At 40.5% G+C, this 22,126-nt stretch overlaps 3 protein-coding genes across 3 annotated transcripts; 1 reads left to right on the top strand and 2 right to left on the bottom strand.

Annotated features, from left to right (window-relative positions):
• Positions 1-739: 739 nt before the first annotated feature.
• Positions 740-3,226, bottom strand: LOC120786390 (ras-related protein Rab-25-like). The gene is made up of 5 exons (XM_040121834.1): positions 2,883-3,226; positions 2,150-2,345; positions 1,729-1,922; positions 1,420-1,500; positions 740-1,338 (listed from the first exon to the last, which is right to left on the bottom strand). Exons 1-5 carry the CDS (start codon positions 2,917-2,919, stop codon positions 1,211-1,213), a joined length of 636 nt encoding a protein of 211 aa, XP_039977768.1. The 5' UTR covers positions 2,920-3,226; the 3' UTR covers positions 740-1,210.
• Positions 3,227-4,382: 1,156 nt separating this feature from the next.
• Positions 4,383-11,471, bottom strand: LOC120786389 (ubiquilin-4-like). The gene is made up of 11 exons (XM_040121833.1): positions 11,242-11,471; positions 9,142-9,293; positions 8,795-8,943; positions 8,426-8,688; positions 8,104-8,262; positions 7,695-7,917; positions 7,445-7,584; positions 6,753-6,836; positions 6,227-6,342; positions 5,978-6,140; positions 4,383-5,887 (listed from the first exon to the last, which is right to left on the bottom strand). The coding sequence occupies exons 1-11, from the start codon at positions 11,434-11,436 to the stop codon at positions 5,735-5,737; spliced, it is 1,797 nt and encodes a 598-aa protein (XP_039977767.1). The 5' UTR covers positions 11,437-11,471; the 3' UTR covers positions 4,383-5,734.
• A 2,208-nt stretch (positions 11,472-13,679) lies between these two features.
• LOC120786717 (lens fiber membrane intrinsic protein-like) lies at positions 13,680-15,791 on the top strand. The gene is made up of 5 exons (XM_040122283.1): positions 13,680-13,699; positions 14,309-14,517; positions 15,144-15,293; positions 15,383-15,517; positions 15,730-15,791. Exons 1-5 carry the CDS (start codon positions 13,680-13,682, stop codon positions 15,789-15,791), a joined length of 576 nt encoding a protein of 191 aa, XP_039978217.1.
• The last annotated feature ends 6,335 nt before the right edge of the window (positions 15,792-22,126 follow it).

Below are 22,126 nucleotides of genomic sequence, written 5' to 3'. Positions count from 1 at the left end.
GCACGCTGATTAGCTTGTGAAGAGGGCATCAGAGGTTGCTACCATGGTGACAACACTACAGCACCACACGAGCTTAATACCATGATCATTAATGTAATGAACAGTAAGGGATGAGATGGCAGTATGAGGTGCACTGGAGTTAATAAGGAAATGAAAGGGGGAACAGATGCACTACAGAGTCCTGATGCTTGATGTTCAGCTTTCAACATCAACACTGCCACCTACAGGCTGAAAGGAGACAGAACACCTTGAACTCATGATACGAGAGCAGTTTTTCCAACATTTTTTTAGTGTGGCCCCTTAAAGATCAGACATTCTTAAGACATATAAAAATGAGCTTTGAATACTTGCTTTGAATAATAGTTTGTGTCTGATGTGTTTTTCTTCCCGGAAACAAGTTCTATTTTATAGATAACATTTCTTAAAATAACATGTACTCCTTCATCCTCATTTAAAAAAAAAAAAAAAAAAAATCCAGAATCTACAAAAATGCTGCACAGGAGGCTTCAGATTTCCACATCACACATTTGTACTTTGAATGGTGGGCCAGGATTTGCTTTAAAATAATACTGATGACACCAAGTCGTGCTTGTACGAACACATCTTAAACTCAGATTTAATGTGAGCGACAAGAAACTTTTTCCCCCTCCCCAGTAATCTTCCCATGACCTCTTAGATTCATCTTTGCAACTCGCAGGTTGAGTACCACAGCTGTATACTGTCTGACTGACTCATGCCTCTCTCTTATTTTCTTATTTAGTTTGGATTATCTGTTTAACAATGATAATATATTCATGTTTTTTGTTGTAATTACATGACGACAGAATAACATAAATAATTTATTACAAGTTAATCCCAGTGCATTCCTGTATAAACCCAGTACAACTTTACAACTCCTATTGAAAAATATGAAGATGAGAAGAGGGAAAACCAATTGCACAGCTGTCTACAGTAGAAGCACCCATCAGCCACCACAAGAAATATAGTGTATTAAAACAATTTTAGACTTTCTCTGAATCTGTTGTTTTGGAGTTATATACTGTACATCTTTTATATTTAAGGATGACTGTACATTAACTCCTCACGTGTCTAGCAGGTACCCTGCTCTTCAAATTGTGTGTGAATGATTTCATGCTTAAGCTTGAACGACAGTCAAGCGTGATGTTGCCTCAACATGGACACACCAGATCCTTATGGGGGCTGCAGTCTGTTAGGAGCTCTTGCAGCAGCCTCTGCGCTCCTCTTGTGCCTCGCTGGTCGGTCCGACGGGGCTGGATAGAGTTACAGCACTAATGGAGCCACGGGTCACCTCTCTGCTAGACACCTTCTTCTGGATGGCTGGAGGTAATGGAGGCACATCAGCAGGTAATTCACAGAAAACTGAGGATGTGTGTTTTGACAAAGTTACTGAACGCCTACCAGTGAGGACTTCATTGAAAGCGGCTTCGACATTTGTGGAGTCCAGCGCTGATGTTTCCATAAACATAAGACCTCTCTTCTCTAGATTGGTCCCGGGGGTTAGGAGCAAGCAAATCAGAGATCACAGTCAACAAAAACTGGCATAATCAAAGAGCAAAATTTACAGCACTGAGCATCAAATATATTTTTAAATGTCAGAAGATTTGGCAAAAGAATCTGTAGATATGCTTTTAGAAAAACTCGGTCATATAAACTAGGGTCATCATGACTGAACAACATCAAAAATAATGATAATACTACTGAACTGACCTGCAAAGTCCTTGGCTTCCTCTGTGGGCACAGTCCTGAGGGTGTCCAGGTCTCTCTTATTTCCCACCAGCATGACCACGATGTGAGGGTCGGCATGGTCATACAGCTCTTTCAGCCATCGCTCTGCGCTCTCATAGGTCAGGTGCTTGCTAATGTCATAGACCAACAGTGCTCCAACTGCTCCCCTGTAATACCTGAGTCCACCAGGCGTGAGAGACCGGACGTACACAGGTTGGATCTTATGTTTTCACTGGGAGCTGTTGTTGTTGTAAAATGTGTGATTTGGGTGAAGAAGTCGTGGCTGTTAATTACGTGCACCGAAATCAGTGTTATTTAAACTGCCACACGTGATAATTCTCACCCCTTTATTATGCATCTATTACTCATGTATATATTTGTGTGTGAGCGTGTGTGTACCCACGCTGAGGTGATAGCCCTGTAGCGCTCCAGCCCCGCTGTGTCCCAGATTTGAGCTTTGATGATGAAGTTGTCAAGCTGAACGGTCCGCGTGCTGAACTCCACACCGATGGTTGTACGACTGTCGTGACTGAACTCATTCTTGGTGAAGCGAGAGAGAAGGTTGCTTTTTCCTACGCCAGACTCCCCTATCAAAACCACTGAACAGGTAGAGGCAGGAGATGTAGAAAACAACTGATTATGATTACTCTGCTTAAAAAACCTAGAGTTTTGATGACTGTTTATGACCCTTTAAGTCCAAAAATATAAGTGGTCATCGGTCAAAACAATATGTCTCTGTATTCCTCTTCCTCTGATTTAACACGTGCAGACTTTCTGTCACCCTCACGCGACGCCAGACGCCATGACTGTGGTTGACTTTACTTTGGTATTAATGGAATGGAAATCCATGGGCAGCTTATTTTAATAAAGGAAATAAGCATACACCCCACATAACACTCTCTCAGTGAGGGAGGAAATGTAAGATCAGGTTTATCTCAATAGGTCAAAGGTCAAACAGCCAGATAGACAGAGAGCAGTCACTTCCTCATTTTCCTCTTCCTGTCTCCTCCTCAGAAATTACGGCAGGCAGCTACAACCAGAGCTGCACCTGACAGCTTTAACATCTACAGATATACAGCGATTTGCAATAACTTAGCCCTTCCTACACAATCACAGCTTTAGTAAACATGACTCACCTTTAAAGACAAAATTGTACGAGTCATCAGACCCCATGCTGCATTCAGTGGCAATGGGCTCCTCTTCCACTCAGTAAATATCCTGAAGCCACTTTCAATATTAGCAACCAAAGTAACAATGGGGGAAAAAAACGGACAGAAAGAAAAACAAATACAGCCTCACTCCTCTTTCTCTCTCCAGTGTGGCTAGAGAGAGAAAAGGTGAAAATGGAGGAGAAAAAGAGAACAGGTTCAGCTATATCCACCCGCTTCCTTCTGTGGATAGGGGTAGCTCCTGATTGAAGACAGGCAGGCAGGCAGGCAGGCAGGCAGGCAGGCAGGAGTCCTGTGGCCTGCCGATCCCTCATCAGCTGACGCCCGAGGGAGGACTGGGAGGGAGGGAGGTGAGCAGGTGGAACAGGTAGAACTGCTCGCTGGTAGTCATCCGGAAGAGACTCCACCCTTTCCGACAATCTCTTTTCACTCAAGTGACTGTTCATTTGTGTGACAATAAACCTGACCTAACAGGTAGATCTGTGTCAGAGCACATCGCCATTTTGCCACTTGACTGATGTTTACAGGGATATGGGTAGAGACCGTGATTTAACTTGACGTACTTATGTTCATGTCTTGCTTTGATCATACTTAATTTTAATGCATTGTGGAGCACAGCCAAAAAAAAACAACATATAAATACAGTTACAAACAGCACATTCACAGTTTAGGCTCACATGGTAGCACTGAAGGATTTAAGGCTGTCATGGTTGTACTGACACATTCATACTATAACAATATGAGCCAGAATGCAGCTCTATTTTACAGGTTCATAATTACCTTACAATTTGTAGGACATTACCTGGACCAGCAATATAATTTGATAAACTCCAGAGAAAACAGGCAGTATTCAGGGGCAGCTGTCTAAGCTTAGCTGGCTGTGTGGAGTTTGCTGATTTCCAGAGGAATTTCCTTAAAACTGGCTGATTTAACCAGAGTTAAAAATTGTCACAAATTTTCAATGTATTTATTGGAAATTGAAATATTTGCTTAATTTTATTCTTCCCTGTTGACAACTTTTGCATTTTTGCATGTTGTCAAAAATTACTTACAATTAATGTACATCCTTTCCAGAAATCGCCAATGAATTCAGGGTTACATACCAGTTCCTCTCTATGAAATTATTTGGGAAATATGGTATCTGTAAAATAAAGTGTTACCATTAATTGGTCCAAAAAATCTGTGCCTAACGTGTGTTTCAGTATGACCATTTGTTCCCAAAAGACAGATTACTTACACACTGCATTTCAAACTGCAAAATTTTCATATCTAACAACAAACAAAAGCAGAGCAAGAACCTAAGGATTTTATAGGAACTTACGCTGATCAGCCACAAGATTAAAACCCGTTACTGGTTTTAATCTTGTGGCTGATCTGTGTAAATTCCAGAAAACGTTAATGAATGGAAAGATAGAGATTTTGCACAATCGTACACCATTACAAGGCTTAATCAACCGACACAGGGCATTGACTGTATTTGACCATGTTTTATTTTTTTAGTACAGTACTGTTAAAAGTTAGTTCCAACATGTTCAATTGGGAGATTTTTTTTTTTCCAGCTGAGGTCAACAGACAAAGCAAAGCTATCGAAGCAGTTGCCAAGGTTACCACAACTACAATGCTGAGATTTTCAAAAAGGAGAAAGAATGAGACAACCTATAACTTGATTTTAGAAACGTATGGTGTCACCATACCAGAATTGTTTGTAAAGCCTTTCCATTATTTATTTACTCATTTAATTTTTTACTCACTTGATTTCCACATTTATTTTATGCAGGACAAATCATAATTATCTCTAGGTACTAACTGCACCTAAAAAAAGAAAGAAAAATAAAATAAAGGGAAGAATCAGATTAAAATGAAGGAAAGCTTGTTTGTTTCATTCATATTCATTCTAACAGTGTCCTCTGCTTCAGAGCTGCTGCAATGTGATATTTGATTATGGTTACAGTTCTGGATGAAGCTGTGTGGAATTTATTGGGAGTTTCTAATTAACCCAATGAGTGAGGGTGTAATTTGCTAATAATGCTCTTATAGGGCAGGGAAGGACAGAAGGCACAGCAGTGGTGCCTCAGAAGGAAAAGACACTGTGCACCCGTGAGTGGGCACTTTTATCTGGAATGACAAATTACAAGTTTAGGGAAGTGTGGAGGGCGTCATTTTCTGAAGCAATTGCAATAAATAGTGAAAATTGTCGGGCAAAAACAGCTATTTATGTAGAATCTCAAGAACAGAGAAAGAGGAAGGAATGAGACTGAATGCTTGTATTGACAAGATATCTTCCTGTTCATGTTCTGTCTGTATACCAGAAGATCTTCACGTATCGATTTGCTCATTAAATGCTAACAAACTGTCTCATGATGGCCATGTACGAAACAGAGCCAACAGCCAATCACATCACATGGGTTTAATCTGTATTGTGTAAATGTCTGTCTGCAACACTCGACTCCAGTTTTATGTGAAGAAAAAAAAAAAAACGAATGAAGAAATGGTTGGGAATCCCTTTTCAGGAGAGGTTTTCACTCCTTTTCTCTGCATCAGAACACCCCTCAAGGTGAGAGTGGTTCAGTCCGGCTCTACAGCAGCACTCTGGGACAGAGATCTGGGTGGATGACGCCAAAAAGAGAAAGTATGGGGACTAGGGAATGATCTGAGAACAGATGTAGAATGAGGGTCTTACAGATCCTGCCCACGTTTCTTCTGTAAAGTTTGGGACAATACACTTAAATTTCTCTTGGTTCTCTGTAGATACTGGGTGTGTGTATGAGTTAGGTATGTATGTATGCACGTGTCTGTGTGTCAGTATGCACTGTATGTCTTTACGAGGGCTGTGAGCCCAGCAGTCTCTCAATAGCGGCGTTGATGTCTCCTCCAGTAGCGATGAGGGCCTGCAGGTTGGCCTCACGGTTGATGAAGCCCATTGCGTTCAGCTGGTCCAGCTGGGACTGGAACCGCACCTCCGGGGTCTGGGTCTACAGGGAAAAATTGAATAGAACTTTTAAAAAAAAAAAAAAAAAACATCATACAGGTGTTTAAGATGTAATTCTTGTGAATGTGTGTACCGTTGCACTTCCTCCTCCACCTCCTCCAGCAAACATCTGGAGCATCTGTTGCATCAGCTGCTGCTGGGCGGTGTTTGTTCCTGCACTGCTGGGTGAGGAGGCTGGGTTCTCTGTGGGCATGCCCCCTCCTGTGGGTATGCCAGGAATTCCACCTGACATCAAACTAGGCCAAAAGAAAAACCAAAAGAGTTGAAAAAAATATCACCTATAACAAATGCAACATGTGTATATCTGTCTGTGTGCGCATGCCTGGGCATGAGGCCTGGTGCTTCTGTCTGCAGTGTCTGTAGACCCTGTTGGATCTGCATTAGAGCTTGCATGGCCCGGGGGTTGGTCATCACTGACAGGGCTTCTGGGTTTTGCATCTTCAAGTAAACAGAAAGAGCAGCAATGAATTAACCAATTGATCAATTAGCCGCCCATCTAATACATCTTAATTTTTCATAGCGAAAATAAGCATATAAGTCAAAGCAAAATTAAACTAATGTACCTGACCTAGAGTTTATCAGAAAATGACTACAGGCTTATCAAAAATAACTGAACTGGTAGCAATGGCAGATATCTGGGGTATAATCCTCGAGACAAAAATGTTCAGCATGTACAGATACATATCTGTTTTGACTCACCTGGATTTAGGCTTGTTACAGTACATTGCCCCCTATGGGCCAATCAGTACCATCCTTTGTTACGTTACCAGGACTATCTTTGTAGCTATTAGAAGAAATTTGATATCAATATCTAGGACTGAGTTATTGGACTGAGATGTGTGCAGTACCTGCTGCAGAAAGATTGGCAGCTGAGCTCTGAACTGTTCCTGCAGCTGTGGGTTTCCAGCAAACAAGGGGTTATTCATCAAAACCTGGTAGAGTGAGAGAAAGACAGTCGAGGTAATTTGTTATTTCATGCCAGACTATGCTGCTTACTCACTAGAATCGATGTTTTAAATTACATGTGTTTTAGCACCTTAGGAAAGATTTCAAGCAAATGTTGAAAAACAGAAATAAAAGTTGTGGAAAATCCCTGTCTTTCATGTCACTGCTTGTGCAGCACTCCAACTTTTACTGGTTTCCCGTGCAGTCAGCATAGTTTAATAAAAACAAATAAGTCAGAGGCACGTTGTTTACTCTTTCTTACAATTAGTTTCAAATGCAGGTGAGCTTAACAGACGGTACCCTCTGTTCTCTGCGAGTGTGCACTAAATAACTGTGCTTATTGGCCTCATGCACAACAGGCCTAGCCAGATCCCACTATTTACAAATCATACAAACCGAAGAGTTCAACATAATCAATCAAATCCATATGCGGTATGCAATCTGAATAACAGAAAGTTCTAGGACAGCATTTCAGGGTTTGTAATCTAATGTTTGTAATGTAATATGACAATAGATTTTTTCTCCTGTATGGTGGTGTCTACATACATGTGAATGTGTGTGTGTGTGTGTGTGCATACATGTTTCCACACTTTACCTGGGAGGCCAACTCTGGGTTTTGAGCCAGTGACTGCATCATACTGCGCATGTAGGGAGCAGACAGCATGTTCTGCATCAGCTGAGGGTTTTCTGAGATCTGCTGCAATAGACTCTGCATGCCCGGGCTGTTGAACATGCCTGCAACACACAGAAAAGTCACTTAATGCGTGTATATGTGTATACAAGTAAATATAATAACTGAACTGAATAACTTCAGTTTTGAAAAATCACGGCCTGCGCTGTCTTACCGTTGCCCAAACTGCCAGGATTTATGCCCAGAGGGTTGGACACACTGGGGTTGGTGCCCCCAGTGGTGCTAGTGCTTCCTGTGGTCCCCCCTCCACTCTCAGAGGGGTTAGAAGAATTTGGTGGGCCCCACGGATTGGGCAGGGGCTCCCGGTTCTCTGTCCGTGATGGCTGGGCACCAGACTCAGAGCTGCCACCTAGAGCTGAGAACGGGTTGCTACCAAACTACAGGGAAAGAGATGACACACATTTAGAAACAAAACAGAAGTCAAAACATACTGTAGTGGACCACAAGCATTGGCAAATAAAGCAATAACGAAAAATTATAGAATGTGTGAAAACAAATCCCAACATAGATTAATACAACACACACAAATAAAGATTTGATCAGTAAACATTCCTCCCAGCTACCTGTTCCCTGGCAGCACTGAACATGGGTTCCTGGATGTCTGTGTACATCCTCCGCAAGGCATTGTAACCTCCTGGGATGCTCTCCAAATTGCTCAGAGCCCGGTCCTGGTTCCGCATCATTTCCTGCATCATGGCGGGGTTCCTGGCCAGCTCCATGGTCTGGGAGGTGAGATAAAAGGGAAAGGAGGAAAGTTAGTTGAAGTTATTTTTAAAACAGAGCAGCAAAATGCTGAATTACGAGACCCAAATACAGTGGGAACCTATTGTAGTCATGCCTGTGCTAACTATATAAGTGCCCTTCAGCCCTCCTTATTTCCTTTACCTGTCTCATGAGCTCAGGGTTGTTGAGCATGTGGGAGATCTCAGGGTTGCGTTCCATCAGCTGTTGCATCTGAGGATTGGCCATGATCATCTGCCTCATCAGGTCTGGGTTGGACATCATGTTCTGCACCAGCGGGTTCTCCATGATCTGAGAAAGCATCTCTGGGTTGGACATGAGCTGCCTCTGCATTTGCTGCTGCAGTTCCATGAAGTTAGCCGAGCCCATGCCCAGTCCAGCCAGACTCGCCAAGTCACCAAAGCCAGCTGAGGGAGGCCAGATGGGTGGGTGATGATTAAACAAGTTATTTTTGTGGTGCTAAACAAATAAAGGGTGTTTGACGGTAAAATAGTGACACACAGATGGACTCACTCAGTATGTTGGGCGTCTGTGTGGGAGGTGGGGCAGAGCCAGTAGAGCCTGCTGTGGAGGAGGGGTTGGTGCCTGGACTAGAGGTGGATGTACTGCCTGCTTGAGCGGAGGCTGAGCTAGAGGCCGAGGTGCTACCACCATCTCCTGCCCTACAGGGTGAAATTTTAGGGGGAAATTCAGTAAATATACAAGCTAGTTTGTCTGGACTCTAACTGAGGTTAAACATAAATGCAGTTTAGTGAATTCCACACCAAGATTACATTGTAAGGGTAATAAGTCATTCTTACAGGTTGGGTAAAAAAACGTTCTGTTGAACCATCATGCTTTGTATAATAATTTAGCCTTACTTGTGTGCTGTCTTAATGACTAGGTGAACTGTCAGGCCATCTTTGATGCCATGTTGGCTGAGGCTGTCGCCGTCCTTCAAGATCTTCCCTGCAAAAATCAGAACCAACTGGTCCTGTTTGGCTTTGAACCGCCTCGAGATCTCTTCTTTGAACTATGAGAGATCCGAAGAAAAAAAAAAAAAAAAAAAAAAAAAAAAGAGGTGAGAAAGAAACCGGAAATTAAAAGGGTATTATTGAGAATGAGATGGTTACACTACAGGAGTGCTGCTCTAATCTGTTTCTGTTCTTTTGTAACCTTCAAGCCTTAAAGATCCAATTTAAAAGAAAGCCTTCTGTACTTCTCCTATTAGCAGTGGTCCCAACACTCTAAATCTGCCAAATCACTGTTAATCTTTGATTTCTGTGTGAATCATTATTCAAAAAGAAAATTATCTCATCCAGAAGGAACCTGCAGTATGGTTCCATCTTTAATCTTCACTGTAAATAAGACGTTTAACTCATCTTAACACTGAGCCCAAATAAACCACGTGTAGTGCTGGTATGGGCACGCAGGAACATTTTAATAATTAACAGTACATTGACAGAATAAGAATTTTATTAACTGAAAAGTATGAGACAGAACGTCATGGTGATCCCTGCCATGCTTAACCTAATGACAAAAGTAAAATTAGTGTTGTTTACATGCACAGGTCATCTGGTTGTGCTATGTCCAAAATTTATAGGATGAGAACTAAACTCTGCAGAGCTTTTTCTGCCTGAAGTATGCCTGATCATAAGATAGAAAAAAAGTATAATTTCTTCTATAAAGTCACTAAAATAAAAACTAATGAATCTCATACAGATTCTTATTTTTGTTCTAGCTGATGCATTTTTTTTCTTCAATTTCTTTTTGTTGCTGTTTATTTCGTGTACTGTCTGTACAGTTTGTATTTGTAATTTCTGCATGCTTTTTTTTTTTTTTAAATGTGTGCTTAGTTTGTGGTGCTTTCGAACTGTATCGAACTATACAGGGAGGTTTGTCTGTTATTTAGCCTACCCACTGATATAAATGGGGTGGACAAAATTATAAAAACACCTGTCAGTATTACACAATACGATTCAAAAGTGCCACAAACTATAGCCTCTAAAATGATCACACAGTTGAATTAACACCTCTCAGTTTCGACTCAAACTGAACATCACAACCTTCGTGAGGGGATAATTTACTGCACGACTGTTGCTTTAGACTATTACTTTTAGATAGGTGCACCTAATAAACCGGCAACTGAGTGTATATATAGCGTTCTTCTCAAAGACCACAGAATATTCTCATTACGTATAGCATATATAAAGCCTTGTGTAGATAAGGATGAAAACACATGCTTAGAAGTCTGAGATACAAGTCCAGTGTATTCTGAACCATCACACATACAACCAGACAAAAAGGTCTATCTAAGCCCGCAACGTATTGATAAAAGCTTGACAACACGAAAACCTATGCTACATTAACCATGATTTCATTCTGGCTCCGTGATTGCATTATGGTTTCAATGTAACACGTCTCCGGGCAAACAGCAGCTCTGAGAGTTCCGTATATTCCCAGGAAAGCTGAATGACTCAGTGGCAGCAGGGAGAATGTTCTAGAGTGAAAGCGGGCTTGGGTATCTTAAATCTGCTGAGCTGAGATGGGAAATAAGAGCAACTCGGCACATCACCCACCCAAACCCACTTCTTTGGTTGTATCAGGCCATTATCGCCGAGGCAAAAGCCCGAGCGGAGCCCGTCAGCTGACACTTGTTTGGCTACATAGTTAGCTGTCGTTGTCTCAGCTAACGCTAACTAACTAGCCGTTAGCCGGCTAGCCGGTTAGCCACTTCATATAATAACATGGTTATATCTCTCTACTGGATGTCAACAACGTTAATAACGAGGAACAAATGTTAACACAAGCAGTAATACTTTCACTCCAGGCAACCTCTTTAATTTCACACACTCTCAGTTAGCCGGTAACGGTGACGACAAATGCTAGCACGGCTAACTAGCTTCCTAGCTGAAGTTGTGGGCAGGGGCATGACGTTAGAGCACGCACCAGCCATCTCCGCGCCTGCCAAATCAACGAACCTGAGTGACAGAGGCATCCTCTGCGATGGCGATCTCTTCTTTGTCTTTCGGGGTTTTCACTGTGACCTTAATAATAGTTCCCTCCGAGGCTTCAGGTTTATTATTGTTGTTATTACCAGGATCTGCGGCGCCTTGATCAGCCATCTTTACTCCACCAATGGAACAGCTCGGGTCTGCCGTCAGCTTCCGGGTCATAAGAGGTCAAACCTCTTTCCAGAACGAATCTCACAAGTTCGCGTCTGCCTGATCGTCTCAAGTACAGCCCTGATAATATTTATATCCCCTGAATCTACAGCACTGATACAGGTTTATGTTGGGTTATGTTGATCATGTATCAAAAGGTGGTGGTTTTATCATTCAAAAGAAACAAGTAGATGGTTTCACATAACAGACATCCTGTGTCAAGGAAGTTGTTTGAACATTTATTCTCCATAACATCGACAACAAACAGGCTTTCTGAAAATGCTGCAAACAAGTGAGGGTCGTGCAAAAACAATTAGTCACTTAATCAATGATTAATTGTTTAAGTTATTTAACAAGCAAAAATTGCAAAATGTTTTGTTTCCAGATTCTCAAATGTGAGGATTTGCTGCTTGTCCCTATTTCAAATCATTGTAAACTCACATCTGTCACTGAATCTGAGGAGAAAGATTTTCAACAATTATCTTTTTAGGCTTTTAAGGTCATCATCACATCACAACATCATGAATTGTGGCAAGTATGATATCATTCTTAATTAATCAACACATTCATTATAATAACACTCTGTGGTAACCACACATACATACTGGGTCTCTATTATTGTGAATACATCTGAATATGCCTGACGGTCCCTAATGGTTAGGCTCCTTCCTAAGGGTTTAGGGGCAGTTCTGGAACGGATCAAACCTGCAACTGGCCAGAGGCTTGAGGGAGCCAAAAGCCGGTCTAATATTAGACACAGTGAGAACATGGAAATAATTATGTTAATCCAGCCTGTCTGACTGATGCTGACCTGTTCGGTAGTCATCCAGTGGCACTCCCACTCCTCTGTTGCCCCTGGCTTGGGCCAGAGGTGCCAGCAGCAGTTGTTTATGAGCATGCTTAGCCTTACATTGTGCTCACTTACATTTTACCTTGATCATTTCAAAGCATATTTAAATGCTCACCCGGAAGCTGCCCACTGAAACCACAGTCTAATCTGTTGGTGACTAAGCAGTAGAGTAGTTGGGGTGTAAGTGCCTTGCTCTCTCACTTCTGTAACCTTTAGGCCGTACTGCCTATAGTATCAGCCATTTCCCATTCGCTTTTTGACGCAGACTAAGGGACTGAAACATCCCCTCGCTTACGCTCATGCATACACCCAAACACATGCAAATAAACAGAATATCCAACAAATATTACTCAAAATCCCTGACCTATGTTGTTACAAAAGTATAGTTAGATTTAAACTGTGGTAACTGTCTTAATTTTTAAATGTACATACTGTGTCATGGTTTGTATGTTAATGTTTTGTCTATTGAATACAAGGTTTGAAAAATGTCCTTTTTGTAAGAGTACGTGTGAGAGAGCAAGCATGCATATGGATTTTTTTTGCATGTTTTCCTGTGAGTCACATTAGTTGCCTAAAATTTGCCCTTTCTAAATATTTATCCCAATATAGTCTGTAAGGTAGAACTCAAAATATAAAAACATAAATTATGTTTGATTTTAGTTAAGACAGTCCTATAGGGGGGGAGGAAGAGACACCATCTGTATAGAGCGCTCCCTCTATATGTGTCCCTCCATGAATGACTCAGTGTGTAAGCACTGAAAGAAAAATGTCTGTTTCAGCATGTTTCATTGACACAGACAGTCCTGCATGCCTATGCATATCCCCAGTTCTAGAGCACACCATTTAAAAACAAACAAAACCCAAAAAAGAAACATGGACCACCACCCTTTTTCCAAGGCCCCATACCCACATAGTCACACACACTCAAATATACAGAGTCACATGCACTGCGGCTCCTGTAGCGTCTCATTCAAGTGCATCCCACACAGGGAGACTGATGGCTGCAAAAGATTTTGCTTTCATCGACAGAAAAAATGAGGGGACAACTTTTTGGTAGTAGTATTGTCTGTGACTCTCTCTCTTTCCCACCGAGTGAGCAACAGCTCTCTCTCTTTGCCCCTCCACCTCTACCTCTGGAAGGTGGGCAGTAGAGAGGGTGCATTTCCAGAAACAAGGTAAGGGATCAATTTTCATGGTGGTTTTTGTGTGCGTATCCGAGAGCAATACATTTACATTTATGATGACTGTGATTGGATAGAGGCTGGCAGAATCAGATAAAACCTCATTACCGCTGAACAAACACTGCTGTGACAAGTGGATCTGGAGGGGGAGCCAAAACAAACTACATCATCACAAAGAAAAGCTTTTACTGTGGTTGTACTTTACTCTTGTTCAACTCATAGTGATGTTTCCACTAAAGAAGAGGTAAATATGTTTGATAAAAAGTTTGAAGAAATCCACTCTGCTTCATTTTTTAATTGGAGAGTATGTTACTTCTAAATCAAGTGGTTAAAGCAGCTGTTAATATGCTTGTTACATGTTCATATACAGAGTAATATTATACATACAATATAATTATATTGTATTTTCAGTTTGGATGTTTGTTTCATATGTTGCTGGTTTTCCTTATTGTGGGGAGGCTTTCTCATTGGCTGGCACCATATGTGGTTTTCAAACAGAGCTCCAGGTGGACAAACAAATATTCGATGTGCCGACTGGATTCATCACCATGACCCCCTTTTTCCAGATCCTTTGTGAAGTTCTGGCAGAGTTTGTAGGAGTATTGTTGCATTTTTTTTAGATACCTAGCATTATATCATTGCAAAGTGCCACAACAGGAACATATTTTAATTAATACTGTGTGTTTTAGCGGTTATATATTCAATTTCTTCAGTTGTAGCTCTTGAGACAATTTGTCAATTGTGACCTCACAAACTACATACACTGTGTGCACATGTATATGTAGTGCATGAATAGCAAGAACTATGATTTAAAACATCAGTAGTACACTAAATGTAATTACTTTTCCTACAGTTGCTCTGCAGCAGCCCCCTTATCTCAGCTCAAGATGTATAGCTTCATGGGAGGGGGCCTGTTCTGCGCTATTGTGGGCAATATCCTGTTGGTGGTCTCCACTGTAACTGACTACTGGATGCAGTACCGTCTCTCTGGAAACTATGCCCACCAGGGTCTGTGGAGGTACTGCATGTCCAACAAGTGCTACATGCAGACTGATAGCATAGGTAAGACATTCAGAGGGGCTTTTTTTTTTTCTTTTTTTTTCAAATTCCTGTGGGACAGCCAAGATAACAGCTGATATGAATCGAAAGCCTTCAGGGTTGTGTTTCTATCAGGGGAGAGGGTTGCTTTATTTTCACCTTGACTTTGCTTTATTGTTGCATGACTGCAAAGGCTCAGGCTTGACAATCTTGACAAGACTTTGAACCCCTGCCTGCCATTTCACTTTCAAGTGCCTGTATAGTTCACCATCAAATAAAGCAAGAGACAAGCCATGCCTTCTCTTGAAAGTGTGCCATCTTGTACCATGTACTGCCTCATCTTGTGCTTTTATTTCGATTCAACAATTGGCTTGTGTATGCAAAGAGCGAAAAGTTCTCAGAATTATGGAAGGGGCAAACAGTTAATTTGCTTATTTAGTGGCAAAATAATGTATATCTGGAGTGATACTAACAGAGATACTAACATTTCCATTCATTTCCATAAATTTACACTTTAAAAAGCAAATATCACTGACAGTAAAAATGATCTTGACAGGTGTCATGTCAGTATTAATCAAGGATGATTGTATGTTAGTAAAAACATTTTTTAAAGATGACATAATTGAGGATTTCTACCTGTTTCCTTCCAGCTTACTGGAACGCCACCAGGGCTTTCATGATCCTCTCAGGGATGTCGTGCTTTGCAGGCATCATTGCCGGCATCATGTCCTTTGCACACTTCTCCTCCTTTGAAAGGTTCAACCGCTCCTTTGCTGCAGGAATCATGTTTTTCGTCTCCAGTGAGTTGTCTTCCATCTGACCTGACCCACACATACAGTTACACATACCTGAAGTATAACTGACATGTACATTCCGCCATCCCTGTCAGCTTTCTTTGTTCTGCTGGGTATGGCCATCTATACTGGAGTGACAGTCAACTTCCTTGGAAGGCGCTTCGGTGACTGGCGCTTCTCCTGGTCCTACATACTTGGCTTGGTCGCCATGCTTATGACCTTTTTTGCAGGTGAGGAAGGACAAAGGCCACTTTTTTTGACATGTATTTTGAGAGACTCTTTAGTTCTCTTGATACAGTATGAATGAAAATTTAATATATAAATCCTAAGAGAATTAAAGCAGGAATTTAAAATAAATATGCTTGAAAGGGGACCTACTGAATGTAATTTTATTATCATACAAACTTTACATCACCAATCACAGTGCCTCTGTCTGTTACAGGTATTTTCTACATATGTGCCTACAGAATGTGTGAATGCAGGAGGGGAACTGGCTCACGCTAGAGGGAGACAAACAGCTTGTTTTTTTTAAAAAAAAAAACAACAACAGAGGACAATATCACTCTGAACAGAAGGAAAGCAGTATTCACCGAGGCAGTTTTGAATGATCTACTGAAGAGATGATGTCTTATACTCCTGGAGTCCTTTGACGGTCTGCTTAACATGTTTTTCTACAACTCACATTCTTGCAAATATGGATTTTTTTGGGAATATTCATGATGACAGTACAGAGAAAAAACAAACTTAATTAAACCAATCATGTGTCTAATTATTGTAAAGTGATGTTGGTGTTATTTAACTTTCTTTATCAGGTTTTTTTTTTTTTTTTAATCTTACTGTAATTTGACACATTCAATAAAGTCGGTCCTCAAATGTTAGTGTGATTTTTGCAGCTGTACTGACAGGCCAACAGAAGATGGCAGCAATAAAGCACCCCACTGGAAGTACAGAAGGACAGCGCGTAGATTTGATGAAGGATATGGGCATGGCATTAACAACTGAATCAGGTTAAATATCTGACAAAAGTGCAAGATGCCAAGAAACATTTATCATTTTTCTACAGCTACAGTCCTCTAATTCTTTTTAATGGAGCAAAGTCACAGATAACTGGAACAATGGTTCCTCTCAGGAAACGCTTTATAGAAGAAGGTGAAATATGTTTTGGGAAGGGGATGCAATATGGAAATATTACTTTACACAGCAGAGAGCAATACATCAAAGGTATACAGTACATATGTTTGTCTCAGGATTCCCCCTGAAGCTATGTGTTTTGGCCGTGCTTCAGTACATCTGACAAAGTTCCCCCAAAACTAATAGTATGTTCTTTATTAGGTTGTTGTTTATGAGAAAGGGCTTCGGCTTCCAGACTCCCAGCATGATCTTCCACAACATGTTTGTTGACATCTCCTGAGTATGGACAGCACATGGAAAAGTGGTAGGAGGCTTTGTGTGTGTGTGTGTGTGTGTGTGTGTGTGTGTGTGTGTGTGTGTGTGTGTGTGTGTGTGTGTGTGTGGTAATGTGTGTGTGTGTTTGTCTGTCTGTCACAGGCAAGTTTTGGGGACAAATTCCTATGTAAGACCAGTTAATTGGGGATGGCTTTTCTAATTGGGGACAAAATCCGTGTCGCCAATTGGGAAAAAGCCGATTTTTGGGTCAGTGGTTAAGGTTAGGGTTCGGTTAAGGTTGGGGATAGGCAAGTAGAGTTCATGGTCAGGGTTAGGGTAAGTCGCCAGGATATGAATGCAGGTCTATGTAATGTCCCCAAAAGTGACCACGGTCATGTGTGTGTGTGTGTGTGTGTGTGTGTGTGTGTGTGTGTGTGTGTGTGTGTGTGTGTGTGTGTGTGTACGTGTGGAACAGGCTACAAACAGCAGAACAGGACCTGAGAAGATGATCATGTTTCTGGACCAGGGAACCAGGGTGGGGTCTCCAGCCACTGATTGTTCCACCTCCTCTGTCTTAATAACTGCTTCCTCCTTTTTCTTGGTACGCGTCCATTCCTCACAAACAGCTGGGAGGAAGAGAACAGTACCTGCTGAGGTAATGAATATCTTGGCTACTTGGTGATGCAGACACAATGAGACAAATGTAAACTGGACAGATCCCTTGATCCAAGTTTCCCACACCCTAACCCTAACCGTCCTTGTGGCTGCTGTGAAGAGATAAGCTCTTGTAATATTGTGTTCTTTTCTCCAGATTCTTTCACAGCGCACTCTAAAGCTTTCACTGAGGCCAGATCCTAATAACATGTGTCATGACTTGACAAATTTTCACATTTTACCGAATCAACTAAATGATTAGTTGATATTAGTTATAGTTTTATAACCCTGGGGTCTCAAAAATTGAGGAGAAGACTGTGGTGGTTATTTTATTTATCACTTCACATATGCATTGAGTAAATTGTGGTATTATCCCAATATTTTTAACACAATGAGTAATTTGTATGAGTGCATTTTTGTGAAGCATTATAGTAAAAGATTGAGATTGAGTAAAAGTATTAGTTTCCAGGTTAAAGTCCTGGTCTTCATCAGTTGATAAAATCACATTGCAAAGATATCTTCAAAAGTACTGGAAAATATTTTAAGCCCTCAAATATTATTTTGCCCAAAATAAGGGAAGGAAATTCCCAGTCATGTATTTTAATTGCAGTATGTTTTACCTCAAAACATAATGTAATTTACATAACAAACATAGTAGTTCAATTTTGACACATTTTGAAAGAAATCTAACCAAGAAAAAGAGAGAAAATATGAGAATGTTATTTTAAACCAACAGCTTTATTCATGTGTTACCTACAGAAATGTCTACTCAAAGTTGAAGTGTAACTTAAATTGAGCTCTGCATATACTCAGACCTCATTAAAAAGTTTAATAGATGAGTGATTCGATGCAGGAATGCAAGGTTAAGGTCACCTTTCCAAGGCGGACCCAACAGGTCTGTTCACCCCTCTATTAGCCAAAGTGTTTGTTGGACATGCTGTCAGTGGGAACACCTGGTAGTTTTCACTGGCACAACCTGTTGATGTATGTAGCAATTTGCTTAATATGGCTAATTTCAAAGACCTGCAATTTCTCTCACTTCAAACAGGAGGGTGCCCTCTATCCAGCTTAAAACACTGTCCATATCTGAGGCAGATGTTCAACCAGGTGTTTATTTGGTACACAGAGGCACAGACATGCAAAACACTCAGACACACAGACAAATCAAAGCAGAATTAAGGGGGCGGGAGTGGTGGAAATTGTATTTTATCAAATATTGATAGCTTAGAGTGGAAATGAGACTCTTTAAGGAATTTGATTATTTAATTGAATCAGTTTTGGAGAATTCATTTTTTGACACATTTTAAAAGAAATCTAGCTGACAGGAAAACACACACATACAAAATAGAGCAAGAATTTTATGTGGGCTCTTATTGTTATGAGCAAAAATTTCTGCACAAGCAAACAGACACTATAAGTGTAGCTGTCACTGGTGTGTTTGTCTGAGATGTGTGTTTGTATATGGTTCTATCTATGAATGAATACATTCATAGATAGAAATGATGAAGTTATCATTGTGCTATGCATACTGTACAACTATGCCCTTCCTGCATGAACTTACAAGACACCACAAATTCATAAAAGCCAGTTACAAAGTGCTTTGCATACATTTCCAATCTACAAAAAAAGTTCAAATGTATTAAAAACCAACTTGAACATCTTTTGGGATCCAATCTTCAGACCTTCACTATCTCCTGCAAAATTCACAAATCAAATCAAATTTACTAAACTACAAAATGTACTCACAGCAGAGTGCATACATCCACCAAGGCCAGTGTCAAACAACATACACCAGACTCCAGGGGAAAAAAAAATTTATGTTAAATGATCTGGATCTGCTCCAAAATTTAATGGGTTCTTCCCTGGCCCATGCCCCATCCCTCCACCAAGCATAATCCTGGTTACAAACAAACAAACAAACAAACAAACAAACAAACAATCAAACAAACAGACAGACATGGGTGATCAAATATCCTCCCTGGCTGAGGTAATAATACTGGTGAAATTATTGTAAATACTATTTAAATAGTCCATTGGATTCTAGTCAAGCAAGATATAAAATGTGATTCGGATCCAAACTTTAGTTTGATTTGTATGTACTGTATGTCCTTAATTACCTCTGCCAAGGAGGCTATGTAATCACCTGTGTCAAACAAATCAGCCAACAGACACGGGTGATTACATAACCTTCTTGGCAGAGGTAATTAAGGACACACAGTATATACAAATCAAACTAAGGATAAGGATAATACTAAGGATATTTGATCACCCGGTTCTGTCTGTTTGTTTGATTGTCTGTTTGTTTGTTTGTTTGTTTGTCAGCAGGATTATGCAAAAACTACCGAACTGATTTGCACTGAACTTGGTGGAGGGATGGGGCATGGGCCAGGGAATAGTATCTGCAATAATTTCACCAGTATTATTACCTTCACCAGGGAGGATATTTGATCACCCATGATCTGTCTGTTTATTTGTTGGTTGGTTTGCAGGATTTCAGCAGGATTAAGCGTTGAACTTGGTGAAGGGATGGGGCATGGGCCATGGAAGAACCCATTAAATTTTGGGGCAGATCCGGATCATTTATTATGAATTTGAATTTTTTCCTATGAAGTCTGGTGTATGTTGTTTGACATTGGCCTTGGCGGAGGTGTGCACTCTAATGAACGCATTTTATAGTTTTTAATTCTAATTTAAGTTCATTGTGTGACATATACATATAGCCTACTGTATGTATTTATGATAGATTATGCACACTCTTTGGCCTGGTCTTCCACTGACTGATGGTCAGAGTTATTGCGCTTAGTGATGGAAGATTACGCTGACACAGCAGGACCTTAGAAAAACTGTCCTCATCCAACCCGACCACGTCCTATGGGGCTTCTCCCTGAACACCCTGCAACCGGTCTCTCCCATTGTGGCACACTGATCCCAAATGTTCCTAAAAATCACAAATCTTCTCTACCATCTAATCTACATACTATAACAGGCATTTTTCCTGATAATCTCACCCTCTTTCAGTGCAAGATACAACACAAGCTATCATTTATCAATGAGACAGTGTGGTTTTGGAAAGACTTTATTGTGCTGCACAAGTGAACACTAATGTGGTATTGCATTTAGTGCACACAATACAGGAGACAGAGAGATAATAAAACATTGCACAGGAAAACAAAGAAGAATAAAAGTATATAATTTAAACATCTTGTCATAAATAAAGTCTACACATCAGTGACTATGAAGTGGTTCATTTTACATAAAATACACAACTTCTGAGTGGATGTGTGCTGCAACTCCTGGGGGTTTTTAAAGGAGAGGTTGTGTAGTTGGAGAAAAACTTAAGGTAAAATCAGCTCCTATGGAATAGATATGGATTTTTCAGAGAATCTTTAGTAATATAGGTGTTATTGGTCCCGTCTGAACCTTTATATAAAAATAATCATAAATAACATGGCACAAATGTTGTTCATTAACATTTTCTTGAGAATGTTTTAAGAGGATTCTTTTTACACTTCTTCCTTTATATATACTTATTGTCGTATATAGCATTTAGGTCCAAGCTAACAATGAACCTGAATGATCATTAATCCAACATAATGTAAGCAAAATAAACACACACACTGACAACAAGATGTCTCTGCACAATGGAAACAAAATGATTCCAGCTTTGGTCAGATTCCACAACTTTCTTCTGCATGAAAAAACTTTTTTTCAGGCCCTCATACACACCAGTTACGCTGCCTGTAACTATGCTTCCCTTTGTCAGAAGCATCTGAATGCTAAGATGATTTTAGCCAACAGACTTAAAATGGGGCTAGGATCATCTTAGACCTAAGGTGCATTAAGGGAACACGGCCCTGGTTTGTCCTACAAATACAGAACTCATTCATCTAACATTGATGCTGCTCTTGAGCAGGGAGGTCATGAATTATCTTGTATAAATTAATGTTAAAGGATTCCCTACTTCACTGGGCAAATTTCTGCAAACTTCTGCCAGTGAGGACTGCAACACAGTAATATAAACCAATCTAGTAACTAAAGTTTTATCCACTGATCTTTTTCTCTCTTGTAAAGGAACTCTAGCAACATGTCCACAGATAAAAAATATAGATTTGAAGAATCTCCTTCTCAGGCCAGAGAGGTCAGTTTCACATTGTTTTCTGTGTATAGTCTTTTATTGTAAACCTCTTGTGCTTCTCATGTTGATGGGCTGCTCTTGATCCTTCCCTGCCTTTGCTTATTTCAAAATGAAAGCAAAGATTCAGTACATTGCATGAGAAATATTCAACAACTGCTAATCCATTTATAGCCCCTCCACCACATTGCACATTGCATGTCCATCTGGACATTTCTCTTTGCTTTTATTTTTAGCTACCTATCCATGCCTGAAGGAGACAACACAAGGACCTTAAAGATCAGAAGACCTGATGATGTAGAAATGAAAAAGCCTTTTGAAGTTACAGATGAAGCACACCAGGATGTAATTTAAGGTAAGTGGTAATAATACACCTTGTTTTCCTTTTTCAAGTGAGGCTGTGCTCTAAGAAGATCTGAAAATCCCTCAATCAGCCTGCAATCAGTTGAAATGAAGACATCACAAAGTGCTGTGACACTGCAGCAAACAGAAGCAAAGGGCTAAGTTGGAACAAATTTCCGGCAGAACACAATAGAAATAAAAAAATAAAAATGAGGAAATAAACAGGCGAAACGGCTTATCTGCAACCTGTGTGATTTGAACTGGTGTTTCATCATTAGTTGGAGGTTGCTTTACATGTTTATTAAATGTGAATTGCATCAAACTA

The sequence above is a fragment of the Xiphias gladius genome, chromosome 24 (genome assembly GCF_016859285.1).
Source record: "Xiphias gladius isolate SHS-SW01 ecotype Sanya breed wild chromosome 24, ASM1685928v1, whole genome shotgun sequence".
Classification (NCBI taxonomy): Eukaryota; Metazoa; Chordata; class Actinopteri; order Istiophoriformes; family Xiphiidae; genus Xiphias; species Xiphias gladius.
The sequence above is the reverse complement of the archived record's forward strand: the minus strand, read 5'-3'. Positions and strand labels throughout refer to the sequence as shown.